The sequence below is a fragment of the Sprattus sprattus genome (assembly GCF_963457725.1).
Source record: "Sprattus sprattus genome assembly, chromosome: 15".
NCBI classification, from domain to species: domain Eukaryota; kingdom Metazoa; phylum Chordata; class Actinopteri; order Clupeiformes; family Clupeidae; genus Sprattus; species Sprattus sprattus.
Window position 1 is genome coordinate 12,455,810 of NC_137913.1, and position 14,926 is coordinate 12,470,735.

Genomic DNA, 14,926 nt, shown 5'->3' on the forward strand with positions numbered 1-14,926 from the left:
TGACGGGGCAGATCTATTTCTTCCAAAGGTCTTTCTATTGGGAATCCCTGCAGTTCCATATCTGACCACATTTACATGGGTACATTGTGGGGCACTGTGGAGTTGCTGTGGGCAGAGACAGACGTCGGTCACCTCCTCTACTCCACATGAAACCTAAACGTAGCGGAAGACAAGGTGAACCTCATACGCAAATATATGCATGTCCCCAGACCCCCAGCATTTATAAAAATTTGCATTTTGTGGGTTTAAAATGGCTCAAGACACCATCCACTGTTTAGAATCTGCCCGAAGTGTGCAAGGTCAATGCTGACATGTTCTCAACTGGGGATTTCTCGTTGTCATTATATTCACTGATTCACAGGCCCCCAGTACAAATGTAAGCATCTGTTGTCTTCCGCCTTTTTCTGACTCAGACTGCCTAATGTGCGATCCCACCCCAACTCAAATTTTTAATAAAACATCTTTGAAGAAAGTATTTGCTGCCTGTCTTTGTGTCTTCTGTGAAAGCAAAAAGTCCCACTACATGGGCCTAAAGATCCTTAGTCTTCTCCTAAAAGAGAAAAGCTGCTACCAAGAAATGACCCTCTACACCGCTGAAAGTAATGCACCAAATTAGAGCACAGTGAAATATAGACGACAGTTAACTGTATCACCAGTATTCATTTGTGAATTAAACGCTGGAAGCGGAAAAAATAAGAGGCAATGTGCCAATTAGGATATGACACGACAGTTAAACTGTATCACCTATATTCATCTGTGGATTAAACTGGAGGGGCCCTAAACGCTTCTGGTTAGTGTTTTGTTGCTAGTCGCCATGAAAACTAGCCTGTTACCATTATGGCTTTTTTTTTCAAGCAATTTTCATCAGGAAGACTTTGTGTTTTTGCACATCCTAAATGCAAAGTTTTGACCCTCAGGTCTTCATCCGGCAAGACTAACGTTATCAAATTGGTTGTACAATTTTCAGTGATCGCCCTCCACCAGTTTTGTGCCATCTGACAATCCCTATGCACCTGCATTGCAGGGTCTGCAACTCATGTCTCCTGCTCATCCATGTTGCATATGTCCCAGGCCCGAACAACAACTGAAAAATTGGGAGGTGCGCAACCAGCTGAAACGTCACCAAAGCGAACCACACTCCAGTGGAAATGGCAATGTTGTTTGGCGCACGCCCCTGTGCGCAAGGACAGGAATTTAAAGCATAAATTCTCCTTGAGAGCTGTTGTGTCTAAAAGCCGATATGCGTTTAAAGCAGCCGGGAACTGTGGTTTCTGTGGGAGAGTGTACTCCCTCCGGCGTGTACTGTGGCCTTTGCAACTTTGCACACTGTTACATGCACAAAAAGTAATTCATCACACTAAAGGGAAAAAATGGAAAGCCTAATAGATGACATATAGCATTGATCTTCTGACGTCTCTCACAGGGATGGCCACATAAAGGAGGGGGGGGGGGGAGGGGGGTATTGTTTAAATAACAATAATCCTTCAAGTCAAGTTAGATAAAAATAGCACATTTATTAAAAAAAAAACAGCAGTTATTTGCAGTTCTCACTGGTAATTATTTTTTGTCAGATTTTGGAGGACAGGCTGCTGGGGAGGGGTGTGTTGGAGGTAGGGCTAGGGAGTGCTTGTGAGCAATTCCTTTTTCAGTCCTCCTGTTCAGGCATCCGTTATGCAAAAGTATAGCTTGCTGAGGAAAGGGGTGGGGCTTCTAATCTTAATTACAACTTCCAACTGTGAATGGAGCTGCATGTTGTAAGGTCATAAACAATGAAGACATGAAAGACAATGAAAACCAGTATGCAAAATTTAAAATCCCCATCCAGGTGCCAGTGAGTCTTTGGTTGTCATCTGATAACTACTTATAAGTAATAAAAGGGTACTCAAAACTGCATAACGCTCAGAATACTTTAAATAACTAAACAAACTGAATAAGCATGCAGCCAAGAGTCGAACAGAGACAGAAAGATCAAGTACCACAAAATGGTAAAGTATGTATGCATGTATTCAAAAAAATTAAACAAATCAAGGCGACAAGCAACAGAATTAAAATAGAATTACAACAAATGACAGAAAAATATATGCTTTCAAAAAAATACCAGGCAGTGCAAAAAAAAAAGAAAAAGAAAAATCACACCAATGACAAATCACAACAACAATCATTCAAAAGGAAATAGAATCCTGAGGAGCAAACATGAAGAAAAATATAAGCAACAAATCCTTAATCTTTTAAATTCAACACAAACCCCCATTTGTTTAAGTTATACAATAAAAAAAGGCTGCAGTAAACCCTCATGTTCAAACCCAAGCTTTAGTCTTCACTATCTGACAATCAGTCAGAGTGTCTGTCTCTCCGTTTGTTTCATCCAGAAATAGTTATACTTTCCGTTCTAGCACCTGTCTCAATCAGAAAGGCCACTTAGTCATCAGGAAGCCAGCTATCCATTTAAGAAACAGAAACAAACCCCAGAACCACACTAAAATAACATCATAAAGAAGATTAACCGCTTGGCACACTTCAGTGAGTGTGATATTGTACCTTATATACACACACACGCTCTGTGTAATACATAGTTTTTTACTTGCTCAAAAAAAGGAACATTTATAACAAACAAAACAACTGACTTTGGTACTGATTTAAATTAATTATCTTTTTTTTTCTTCAAAAAGGTGCTTTCATTTTATTTTAACGATTGCTGCATGTTAAAATACAACTGTTAAAAAACAAAATAACCCCTAACTTAGACCTGCAGAAATGAGACTGACTCTCTCATCTGTAAAGCAAAGGGTCCCAGAAATAAGAGAGGCAATTAAGATCTCGGGGAGCAAAGACGTTTTCAAGTTCACCAGCATCAACGTAAGGATTAGGGGGTCGAGGGAGGTTCGGGAGGGGGGGGGGGGGTAAAAGTAAGTTACAATACTTTGCAGAGGGATCAGCCAGCTTGTCCTAAACCGTACGAAGATGGGAAATAATATTTTGTAAATGAGTCAAATCAAGCTGATTGTGAATAATAGATAGAAAGACGGGCACACATAAGTGACTGCTGGTTCTGACGTAGGTTCTTAAGACTATGACTACAGAGTGAAGGGTGGTCATACTGATCAAATATTCCCTCTAAACTCATCAGAGGTTACCGAAAAACTGACCTGTCAGCACGGCATAAAACAGCAGTTACAAAGTGAATATGGAACGACTTTAAAAAAATGAAGGACGCATGACTGAGATAACATCAGAGAGAGTCCAAATAAAAAACTCTCAGTGATCAAGTCACTGCAGGCATCCTACATTTCTTATCAGAATAGCCTCCAAGCATTGTTGGAGGAGACCCCATAAGAACCAGTATGCTGAAATCATTACAAGTGACCTCTGACATGGAAGGGATCCATTCCCTGCATTCTGTGGGCCACGTCCTAGAGACTGAAAGCCATCTGATGAAAAGCACAACAGAAGAAGTGTTTGACCAAATGGTCAAAGTTCTAATGAGTGACAGTGGGTAAAGGCAGTTGGGGCTGGGACAGAGCTGCATGGCATGAGGCAAAATGAGAGCAAGCAAGCAAACACACACACACACACACACACACACACCCCTTGATCACTGTGAGCAGCTGTGTTGTTCTCTGCCCCATCACGGGGCAAGTCTTCTAAAGTGGAGGGGCAAGTCAGTATCCATTCTGCCCAGCCATCTTGCAGAGGAGGAAACAGAGGGGACAGCAGGAGACGCATACACTAGGGAGCAGGAGACGCATACACTAGGGAGCAGGAGTCGCATACACTAGGGAGCAGGAGGCGCATACACTAGGGAGCAGGAGGCGCATACACTAGGGAGCAGGAGACACACACTAGGGAGCAGGAGACGCATACACTAGGGAGCAGGAGACGCATACACTAGGGAGCAGGAGACACATACACTAGGGAGCAGGAGAACCTCAGCAGATGAGGGACAACAGATCGTTTTTAAAGGGATATACAAAAAGAACCAACGGGATAAGACTGAACCAACCCTGTCAAAGATTGATGAACCCTGTCTAAGTTAACAAGCACCGCCTTTCAGTGCTGGCTCAAGGGGACCTGTAGGACCTTCAGCAAACCGCATACTAAATTGAAGACGCAACCTGGTGGAAAATGTCAAAAGTTCATTGTGATTATTGGAAATGCTGTGAGCAGATGGAGTTGATGGAACTCTGACCATAATGACCCCCCAGCAACAGTTCTACCCTTATAAATAAAACTTCAAATATAAAGACACTTAAAGATAGTTCAGCTGGCAGCTTTTGGCTTGAAATTAATTATGAACTAGTACCGTTTTTCTCGTTACCCAACAAATCAATCCTGGCACAAGAGGTGTTCAGAGCTTTTATAAACGCTGTAGGCAGCTCTACAGCTTGGACATGGTGAGGTGACATTAAATAACCGCAGAGATTAATGACAAATTCGTGCAAAAACTGAAGATGGAATGAAAGGCATGGCAACAGCCCTGATAAAAAAAAAAAGCACAAAAAAAAGGCTATTACATTAGCAGTACTATGCTCTTTCAGAGCTCAGCATCTTCCCATCCCCTCTCAATCTGCTTAATCCGCTGCCACAATTTAAAAAACAAGATGTTTTTGGGAGACGTGTGTACCTTTCCTGCCTGCAAAGAGGCATGCAGATCTGCAGCGACAGTCCCGAAGACCAATAGCCTTGTGCCACCCTCCCATTCCCTCACCAGTGACAAATGGCAACACAGGCCAGTGGAAGAGGCGGTAGACAAAAGCCAAATGGTCCCATCGAGTGTAAGCCCTGCAGATTCTGGTCAGACCAGACAAACTAGGTTTCCCTGACTAATCAGTCCAGTCTGGTGTGTCCTGCTCAGCGTTCCCACTAGCAGTCCCACTGAAGTATGTGTCTGTGTGTGTGTGAGTCAGGATTGTGGAGAGCCAGCTAAGCCTTGCCCAAGCCCCTTGCTCTTCCATCCCACCCCCAACCCAACCCCCTCCATTTTCAGCCCTTCTGTGACTGCAGTCAACAAAACTGACATATCTGAAGCCACAGACCCATTTCTTTTATCTTTTCTTTTAGTGATCAGCTTTCACTTTTCCCCTCCCTCATCTACATGTTCCTCTCATTCTGTGCAGACTCTTCCCCCCCTCCCCCACCCTCATCCCCACTACCTCCTTCACAGGCTCCTGTCTATCACCTGCTGACTCCCTGCCCCGCCCCGCCCGTTTCTCTCCTCTCCTCCTCCCCCCACAGTATATGGCTCTCTCACAGCCGGCAGAGGCAGAAGAGGGTGGGGATGAAGACTCCGAAGGCCACCAGGATGGGGAACATGAGGCTGCTGTTGTCAGCTGCGTAAGGGTTCGGGGTGCGTGGGCCCGACTGCACGCGGGCTTTGGGGGCGGCAGAGGGGGTCTTGGGGTCGTCGATCTCGGGCAGTTCCGGGTCTTCCTCTTCCGGTTCTTCTGTCTCCTTCTTCTCAAGCATGCCAGGGTGAGGCTGCAGCTTTGGGACATCTGAGGGGTAAGGAGAGGAAGTGTCAATGCGAAGAGGGTGCCAAAATACGCAGAAAAACAATACAGGATGGTACATGTGAAAAATTAAGGAAAAACGGCAAGCTGCATTTGGGCAAAACACCAAAACTTAAAAGATCCATAAATGAACCCAAAAAAGAAGGTCAACAAGAAACAGATTCAGTGGAATTACAACTCTGTGTTCCCCTTATACAAGCAGAAGATGAAAACTGTGATGAAATGATGAAAAACAGATATTGCACAAGTCATTTCATCATACAGCAAGATACATAAAATCCTGATCAGACAGGAAATAAGCCACAATACTTTTGCAATCTTCCATGTGGTCAACCATATGCACAGTAATGCAGGACCAGGAATTATTTTCACTCACCTTCTAGTGTCCCCTTCATCACATATAGTGCACACACCTTTGGGTTGTCATAGTACCCCTAAAGAAGTACAGTCAAAATAGTCAGAAGATGATGATGATCATGAACTTTGATACAAAGGTCGCTAAATGAAGGTTAATAAAATTAGGTTCATAACCATGGTCTGTAGCACAGTGAATAGTTTTATCTTGAACAGTTAACTAATCATTTCATCCATCAATCTTAAGACAGCAGAAAATCTTCCCACTAATTTAACAGAAAGCACTTATTTTATATACAATCATCAACTAAACAAATACACAAAAGAAGTGCCTTCAATCGATTAAAAAAAATGAATGAATGAATCGCACAATTTGCTGTGATTAACTGCGATTAATCGTTCATTTTCACAGCACTATATAAAAGTTAACATTAGTCCGCATAGGTCCCATCACACTGTCTTGTCTGCTACTTTTCAGTTTCACTGCAGAATATAGCTTGGTACAGCAGAACTTTTGTTCGGAAAAACAGTGCAAGAAGTTGGGTGAACAACTGTAATAGAAATACATTCCTTGACAACTCACTACCTGAAGTGGAAGTGAGTTTTGACATTTTGTACTATTAAAAACAAACAGGATGGTACATTTGGCATACAAGGTACTGCCATCCTCCCTCACCTTGACAAATTCTACAGTGAGCTTGCCGTTGAAGGTCGAGACTTCCCTCTGCACACTCAGCTTGCCCCTCTTTATGGAGAAGGCCACAGTTTCATCATGTGCTGTGCTGTGCCCAACACGCTCAAATATATCCATGTCCTTCACCACGGTATGGCCATTCAGACGCACATCAAACACCTGAGGAAAGAACACAAGGAGGAAGAACAGGAATTACATTAAACAAGCTGATGGTAAAAAGAATAATATAACTAACATTACTGCTGCTGGAACAGAACAGACATTCCAACAACTGGAAGCCTGACAATGTACATGAACGGTTTTTACCCCTGACGGCCATCAGAACACTAAATACAGACATACACTAAACACTAATCACTTTTTTGACTACAAGTCACACATACCATCTCAGTCACCTTAGACATGTATGTATGTGTAAAAACAAAACTGTTTCAGAATGTATTGTAAAGCACCTCAGGGAAGTACTGTTGATGTATGTATTGTTCCTCGGGGAAGTACTTTAATCTTGACCACCGCACTTTGTTGAACTCTTAATATATATATAAATATTTTTAAGCTAGTCGTACTGTTTTTAGAAAGTTGTAATATTGTTGTTATATGTTGTTGTGTTATATGTTGTTCCTTGTCACACCAACAGGAGAAGCACTTCAAATTTAATTGTATGCAAATACAATGACAATAAAGCCTTTTCTTGAATTGTGCATACAGAGTTAAGTTATATATATGGAGTAGGCCTACACATGATGTCTGACAGCTTTGACTTATTTCCAAATTACTGTAGCACTCAGACTATATTTAAGTAGATGTTAATAACGCCGACTCTATTCTCTTCTCAGGGACAAATCTGAAGGTTAGTGCCAGAGCTAGTCACATGACAAGACAACTAGGCCAAAAGTATTTGACTCTGAATGCAGGCTAGGAGGTTACATAGCCTCTTTCGTGTGTGAAAATGTGACACAAAGCACAATTGCAAAGCTTTAAGAGAGAACTGTAAAGTACCTTCAGAACTTACCTTCTGTTGTGACTGTGCAAAGTAGACCTCTGCAAACTTCATCACCAGTATGTACTCTCCCTCCTCGCGAATGGGCACCTCGTACCCAAATGTGTCCTCATTGTACCTTTCCGTCTGGTAAAGAATCTGGTCGTCTGGATTGGAGCGCAGTATAGGGAGACGCACTCCATAATCGGAGGCTGAAAAGAGGGAGGAGGAGAAGGCAGACGGCTCACTCACAGTATCTCTCTCTGAACAACAACAAACCTCAAAGAAGTCTTACAACTTTTGCAAAAGGACTAGTGCCACTGTGCATTCTATTTCTATACCATCATAAAAGGAAAAATGAATGACAATATAGTCAAACTACCTTATAAAATATGTACACGTATCACTAAGGGAACAGCTGCACTCATCAGAGCGTTCACTTTTGCACGCGTTGACCTAAGTCATGTTATCACCTAGCGCAGAGAGGAAGTGACAGGCCCTTGCTGTCAGTTACACGTGTACTTCCTTTGCCATTTAAGCTAGCTAATTTACTGGTTCGCTGTAGCTTTATGGTCAGGCTGAGGCGGGGAATAACATAGATTTTTGATGAAGTAATTTATTTATCATGCTGTACCTTTTCCAAAGGGCTGATATTTGCATGTGAACTTAAAATAACCAGTTAAACCAACTCACTGTATTTTTAGCTAGCTTTGCTAAGTTACCTATCTAAACCAAGAACTTCAATTACAAAGCACTCAAGCACCGACTTTAAAATGTAGGGCCACGGTCAATGAAAAAGGAACCTTCGACACTTATTTACTCTGCCTCTTCAGATTGGACTAGGGTTAACGACAGAAAACGTTGTTGATATTTCGTTCGAAGGGTTGTAGTCAAGCTGCATCACGTTACACATTAGATATTCTGGAATTCAACTAGCTAATACAGCAATATCTGCACATGATCAACAACTATGCACAAAGCCAAAGCCAATTTACAGTTCACAGGATAATCATTCATTCATTCAGCAGCTACACATGCTAATAATAGCTACCTATTTTGGTTTGGGTTTCACTCATGCTAGCTAGCTTTACCGGCTGGAGATAAAACTAGCCAACGTTGACGGCCACCCTTGCCTTACATTTCCAACAAGATAACCTACTTCGGTACCAGACGCGAACTACTTACCTTTTCCAACCTTTCCTTCTAAGGGGTCTTTCTTGTAGTGGATGCCATCCGCATCTGCGTGAGCCTCCCCGCCGGCATTTACAGCCCATATTACCCGTTCAGCAAGGCTTGGGCCCCCTCCTTCTGTCCAACACAGCTCGATCAGGAGAGACAAAACTGCAACCACCAGCCAGCCAACCCCCGGCATCGTTACCCTCCGCATTGCTACACACAGCCGGGAGCAAGCTTCCAAAAACGTGTTGGCAAAAACTGAAAACAGAGTAAAAAGGTTGGGTTAGATTGACTCCTGGCAGCCTTCTGCAAAAGCCCACAGCACCCCCAACCTAGAGACGGTAACGTGATGCAGCTGAGCTAACTTGTTAGCTAGCTAATATAGCGAACGCTTTACAGTATAACTGCCATTTACTTGCTTGCTAGCTAGCTATATGTAGGTGACCACGCATCATATGCCTTACTGAAGCGCCTCATCAAAGACCAAATCAAGCTAGAGCTCACAATTTGTGGTTGAACAGCTGTCCAGAATCCCACAAAATATGGCCAGCTCCGTTTAGATTTCTTGCCTACTATCCGTTGCTGACTTGTCCCAGTCAATGTGCATCTACCTGTTTAGGCTGTGAGCTTGCTTCCTATTTAAGACAGGCAGCTAACGTTAGCTGACTTCCTCTTGACACCAGTATTTCCAGATGTAACTCAGTCTGCAGAATTGCAGGTATTTGGATTGGAAAGTCTTTCGTGTACCTAAGCCTTGTATGGGTGCCTGTGTAAATTCCAGTAGATTTCATGTGATTGAAATCCGACTAGTACAATACCACGGGCAAAACTAGACTAACCCTAATTAGTGTTTCTGCATCTGCCTTCCATGCAGAGCCGCACAGTAACGCTAACATCGGCTTCTGTGAAGTTGGTGTAGGCTGAGGGGGTAGGGAGGTGGAATGTAATCTAACATGATCGTTGGGTCATTGGGGAAGGACAAACAAAAATGTCCAATCCCGCATCTAACAGGGTAAGATCTAATTGGCTAGGAACCGACAGGCTATAACACTATCAGATTCTGCCAAATCCTAAAAAGTACAGTAGGCTATCTAGCTGCCAAACCGAAAGCGTTTGACTTTCACTGGAGATTATGAGATCAATTTCATTCAAGGAAGCCATCGACCATTACTGTAACGGGGATAATTATGCTATTAATAAAATGGTCTTCTTTAGTAGATTCATTAATTTAAAGCAACACTAACAGACAGTTAAATAATGGGATATGTCCGTGTAAGGTATTGCCCCTTTATAACTGGCATTGATTTGCGGAAAAAAAAAATCGTTAAATTGTTAATATTAGCGACTGTTTTGGAGTAAAACACAGTGTTATTTGTTTGTTTTTAATATGGACAGGTGGGTTAGAAGCTTCTGTATAGCAACATTAGCTGATTCCTATTGGAGAATGACTATGTGGTTGATTCATCAGAACTTCATTGCCTTCTGTCAGACTGTAGTGATGCGGTATTCATGTTAGATTGACCTGCAAATGTTCAGATGGCAAAATGCGGAAGACAAATCAACACATTTCTTTATCAGCAGTCAATGACTATTTCAGAGGAACTTCGACTATCTGCGTTTAATGTAAAACTAATCATTGCCATGCCTCATTCATGTGAAATATATTAACAATAAGGTATTTGCAGAACATTGGGAATTCAGTTAATTGACAAATGCGCGAGGAATGGATGCTGGAAATGCCTATTACCTATCTAGAAACCTAAAGGCAGGCTTGAAATCCTATATTCTTACGTCGCTCTGTCTTTTGGTCAAATTGATCTTTAATTGCATAAATAGCAATGACATCGCTTTTTCGCAAAAACCTAGGACGGCTGTAGCCTAGTATCCAAACAAAACCGTGCAACGTCAGAAATTCACGAAGAATGTGTTGATAGGCTTGAATTGAAAGATCAAGTTGCATTTCTATACCCTTATAACACATCGGTGTGATGGAAGAGAGATTTTACAAAACAGGTTTATAGATGCTATTTTGTTACCACATGATGGAGCCCGTTGAGCGCTTTAGAAGACGTTCTGGTGGACCGCAAACACAAGACTTCCTCAAAAATTGTACATAGGATGACCAAGATACTTCATGACGATCCACTTCCTGAAACCCAGATCGTGAGGTGGGGGCGAGGGGAGTGGGGGGCGTGCACAAATCACCCTTTAAACAGACCAGAGAGGCCACTGTTTAATGTATGTCTATGTGAATGTGTCAAGATCATATCAAATATGATAACTGGAGTTAGTTGCTAGCAGTAGTAGCCTACCGTTATACTTCGTATGGGGTCAGCCCTCTAACTGCTCGGCTATTTCCTTAAGGTGGCACCAGATGAGAATGCCCAGCTGCCTCCTGATAACGTACTAGAGCCATTGATAACTCACTTAATGTGGACTAACCACCGACTACTGCTTCTTGTCTACAGCAACATGCAGCATATGAAGACATGGTGGAGGTCTCCCTGGCCCCTTGAAAAGACCAACCATGTTCCTCTAAATGATGCCTTTAAGGAGCCAGGCCATTAAGGGCTGACCTAGCCATACCTCTGGGCCAGGGCGTCCATGCCCTGAGGAGTGTTGTCCTCTACCATGATGGAAGATAAGAAAAGGCCCAGGGCATTCTTCTTCAAAGCAAACAAATCCACAACAGGATGTCCTAACCAAACCCACACGCCTGCTGTGCGACACATGGGAGTAGGCACCATTCCCCTGCTCAGGTGCCTTCTCATGACATGATGTTCGCTCCCTGGTTTAACCACCTGGAACATGTCGATCCACCAGAGATGTGGGGTGAGCCGGAGTCCCCTTCAGCACCCTTTCATCTAAACAGCAGAGTGGCCTTGAGCACACTTTGGTCCCACGGGTGGTCCTGAAAAGACATTGATGTGCTGAGGTCCCCACATGCCCCCTACCAGCTTTCCCTGACCCTTGAGCAAAGCATCTGTGAACCCCTAATAAGCAGATTTGCAAATTTCCCTTGGGATTAATAAAGTATCCATCTAGACCAGTAAACCATGTAAATCTTCTGACGCTGTGGATCCAGCTTCAACAACGGAACCACTCTGTGGCACCACCTCATGCACTGCTGTCATCATGCCTAGAAGAGGCATAATTGTCATAGTCAATACCCGCTGGGCTGTCAACACATGTTTTGTCAGCAAGACATGCATGACCCGATACTGCATCTAGAATCATTCATAAGTAGCCTGCCGCCGTAAATGGGGCCACCATACCTTCTCCCAATTTATCACAGTTTGTGCTTGACACATAACCTTGGCTTGGGAGCTGGATACGAGCAGCCAGCCATCCAGATAATGGGGTCGCTGGAATCAAAGGGCCGTGTCCGCCAGCTTCAACTGCATGACGAGCACAGTATCTACTGAAGGCAGACCACTGATGAGTTCTTCGGGCCAGTCTGCAATGGCTGTGCAGGGCACGAAGCGAGCAGCTGGAAGGGAAGCCTTCGCACAGGATTCCACACAGGAAAGGCCAGAGCCACGATGTTAGTGGGCAAGTACTGGTCTAGGCGCCAACCATTGCAGACTGGCCAGGAGAACTAATTAGAAGTGTGCCTCAGTAGATACTGCGCCCTTTGATTCCAGCGACCCCTCCCGCCCAAGCGCGAGAAAGAGACAAAAGTGGCAGATAAAATGTTCTCGCGAAGTACAGCAGCACTAAACATTAGTTGCTTGACCGGTAATGAGCTGGCGGAGGTTTCTCTCTTGCATGCCTGTTGAGAGGAGGAAGCCACCTGGAAGGACATACACCGACTCACTGGTGTTCTACTGAGGGCAGTGCAGGCAGCCACGATGTGCATGGAGCGGGTGGTGTCCATCACTGCTGTGTCGCTCCATCAATGTGGCTCAGTAAGATGGCGTTGGGTCTGGGTCTGTCATTGGCTGTGCGAGGAGACTTGGGCAGCGTCACCTCTGAAAGAATTGCGGCCAGCTCCAGGACAGAGGGATAGTCATCCTCCAATTCTGGTAGATCCCACTGAGACAGTGCAGACCCAGGAGAAGGACTGCCTAGCTCCAATAGAGCTTCTGACTCCAGTGCGTAGCTGAGTGATCGTTTTTCCATCGAAATGCACAGCCTTCTCCCTCCTAACTTGGAGAGGGAGACCAGCACACAGTCCACATACCGGCTCTGCTCCCAAGACCTTGAAGCATGGATGGACAGGCAGATGAAGCACTGCCGGTGGAGATCCTCGCTGGGGTGGTGGGCATGGAACTACCGGCTTTGTCACTTTTCTCCATCTCCATAATGCATTCTTCACAAAGCTGAAGTTTTTAAAGGAGCTTATCATGAGTGGTCCTTCAGTAGGGCAGCCATGCACTGAAAGGGGGGAGATATGCAGATTCTTCACTGGGTTGCAGTGCAATAAAGGGATTGTCAGTAGTGGATCTGGTAGCGGGTTGAACTCATATTTTGACATATGCCCATAGACGTGAATGAGCTGTGGCTTTCTGTGGTCTTTAGTTTTGTCAGCTCCCCTCCCACCCTTCGCAATCTGGGTTCCTGGAAGTATCTTGCTCCATCAGTCTATCAGAATCAAAAGCTAAAAAGACTATGACATTTATGTAATACAGTCAGAAAAAAAAAGATGTATGTTATGAAAATATTTAATGTACTTTTATTGATCTGTAGATGAGCTCTGGATATACTTTTATATTTCAACTCATTCGATCTTTACCAACGACAATTCAAATGTTGGGTTGTGACACACCCCTTTATGCAGACCAGAACCTTTTCCCTTTTGCTTCAATAGACATTGCATTGCCATGACGTATCTTGCACCATCTATCTAAAATCTTTGACTCTCTCTTCTTAAGAGGCTGTTGCAATGATGGCTGGGTCATTATGTTCCATCATCGTGAGAAAAGGAAATGTAATGTGTAGTTGTATGAAAAATTCAATTAGATGTGTCTACTTGATGATAGTAGTGCTGATACTGGTGTATTGTCAGCCTAAGAAACCACATGCGTTCTACGGAGCCTCCTAAGGGCCATGGTGGTGATTTTCTTTTTCTTTAAGGGGCACCATTTGAAAATGAAAGACAAAGACAAGATGTAAAATGTTCTGCTTCTAAACTTTATTGAAGTTTTTGATAGCTTCAAAGACCGAACAGGGACAACTGAAACATAACATATTTATTTACATGAGACTATTTAAATTATGTTTTTAATACGTGAGTGCAAATTAGCCTCATTCTTTTTTTGGCATGCGGAAAAACAGCAAATCTAACAGACGGGGATCCACATTGGTCACCTGCTCACATGGAACAAACATTGAGTTAGACAGAGACTAACATTCAGGCAAAAACCTACACACACACACACACACACACACACACACACACTGTCAAACACTGTGATGACAACATGCTCAAATGTCCAGCCTCTTTTAAATGTGTGAGACTTCAGCTATGTCAGAGGTCTGTTTGCATCTGCATCCATAGGATCCAGCATGTTATTAGAGGAGATGCAGAACAGCTAAGTTAAATCACAACATTGACAGAGATTTATGCAGAACACCTTGGAAAAGAGGCAGGGGTGGAACGGGTAGCTTACAAAAGGTGAGTGCCATCGGGATTTACAACATAGCACAATTCCTGAACGAACAGGTAAGCTACTGTGCTAAATCAGACGGCATATTGCATACGTGGAACAACGTAAGTATCACTTTCATAAGTTTCTTCAACTTCTTCAAGAACATTATTTTCCTTTCTATACTATACCATACTTCTACACTGACAGTATTTGGGTTAAACCAGAAATAATAGCACATCTGACTTGAGCCTGCATCTTGGAGTACCTCAAGGTTGAAGGAAAGCTGTCTTGGATGGACAGTCTGAAACAAATTCATCACAGACCAAATACTCTTTACAAAGTCTTTCCTTCAGAATGACGATTCTCTTTTTAACACAGTGTTTTGCACGTTTCTGGGGTAATGGAAGGTGCAGGGAAACCTTTGTTCATTCATAGCATCGGAGAAGTTCAAGACACCACTGAAATATACAGAGAACAAGACATGAACATCACTGGCAGAGGTTCCTTCTCAAAAACTATTTCCCAATAATTGCCTATGCCTTGCATATAGTCGGGTACATGTACACATGTCTACACAGTGACAAGAACACCACGTAATCACAGGACATTGTATTGCCTTTTTATA

At 43.3% G+C, this 14,926-nt stretch overlaps 1 protein-coding gene across 2 annotated transcripts; it reads right to left on the minus strand.

Annotated features, from left to right (window-relative positions):
- Positions 1–5,244: 5,244 nt before the first annotated feature.
- Positions 5,245–9,476, minus strand: mlec (malectin; the record flags this gene model as incomplete). 2 transcript variants are annotated; one of them, XM_080852258.1, is made up of 6 exons in its annotated part: positions 9,322–9,476; positions 8,720–8,968; positions 7,568–7,746; positions 6,538–6,714; positions 5,884–5,941; positions 5,245–5,492 (listed from the first exon to the last, which is right to left on the minus strand). In XM_080852258.1, the coding sequence occupies exons 2-6, from the start codon at positions 8,919–8,921 to the stop codon at positions 5,245–5,247; spliced, it is 864 nt and encodes a 287-aa protein (XP_080708384.1). In that variant the 5' UTR covers positions 8,922–8,968; positions 9,322–9,476. The 2 variants fall into 2 exon arrangements, with proteins under 2 accessions (XP_080708384.1, XP_080708385.1); XM_080852259.1 differs by lacking the exon at positions 9,322–9,476 and adding an exon at positions 9,215–9,316.
- Positions 9,477–14,926: the final 5,450 nt, after the last annotated feature.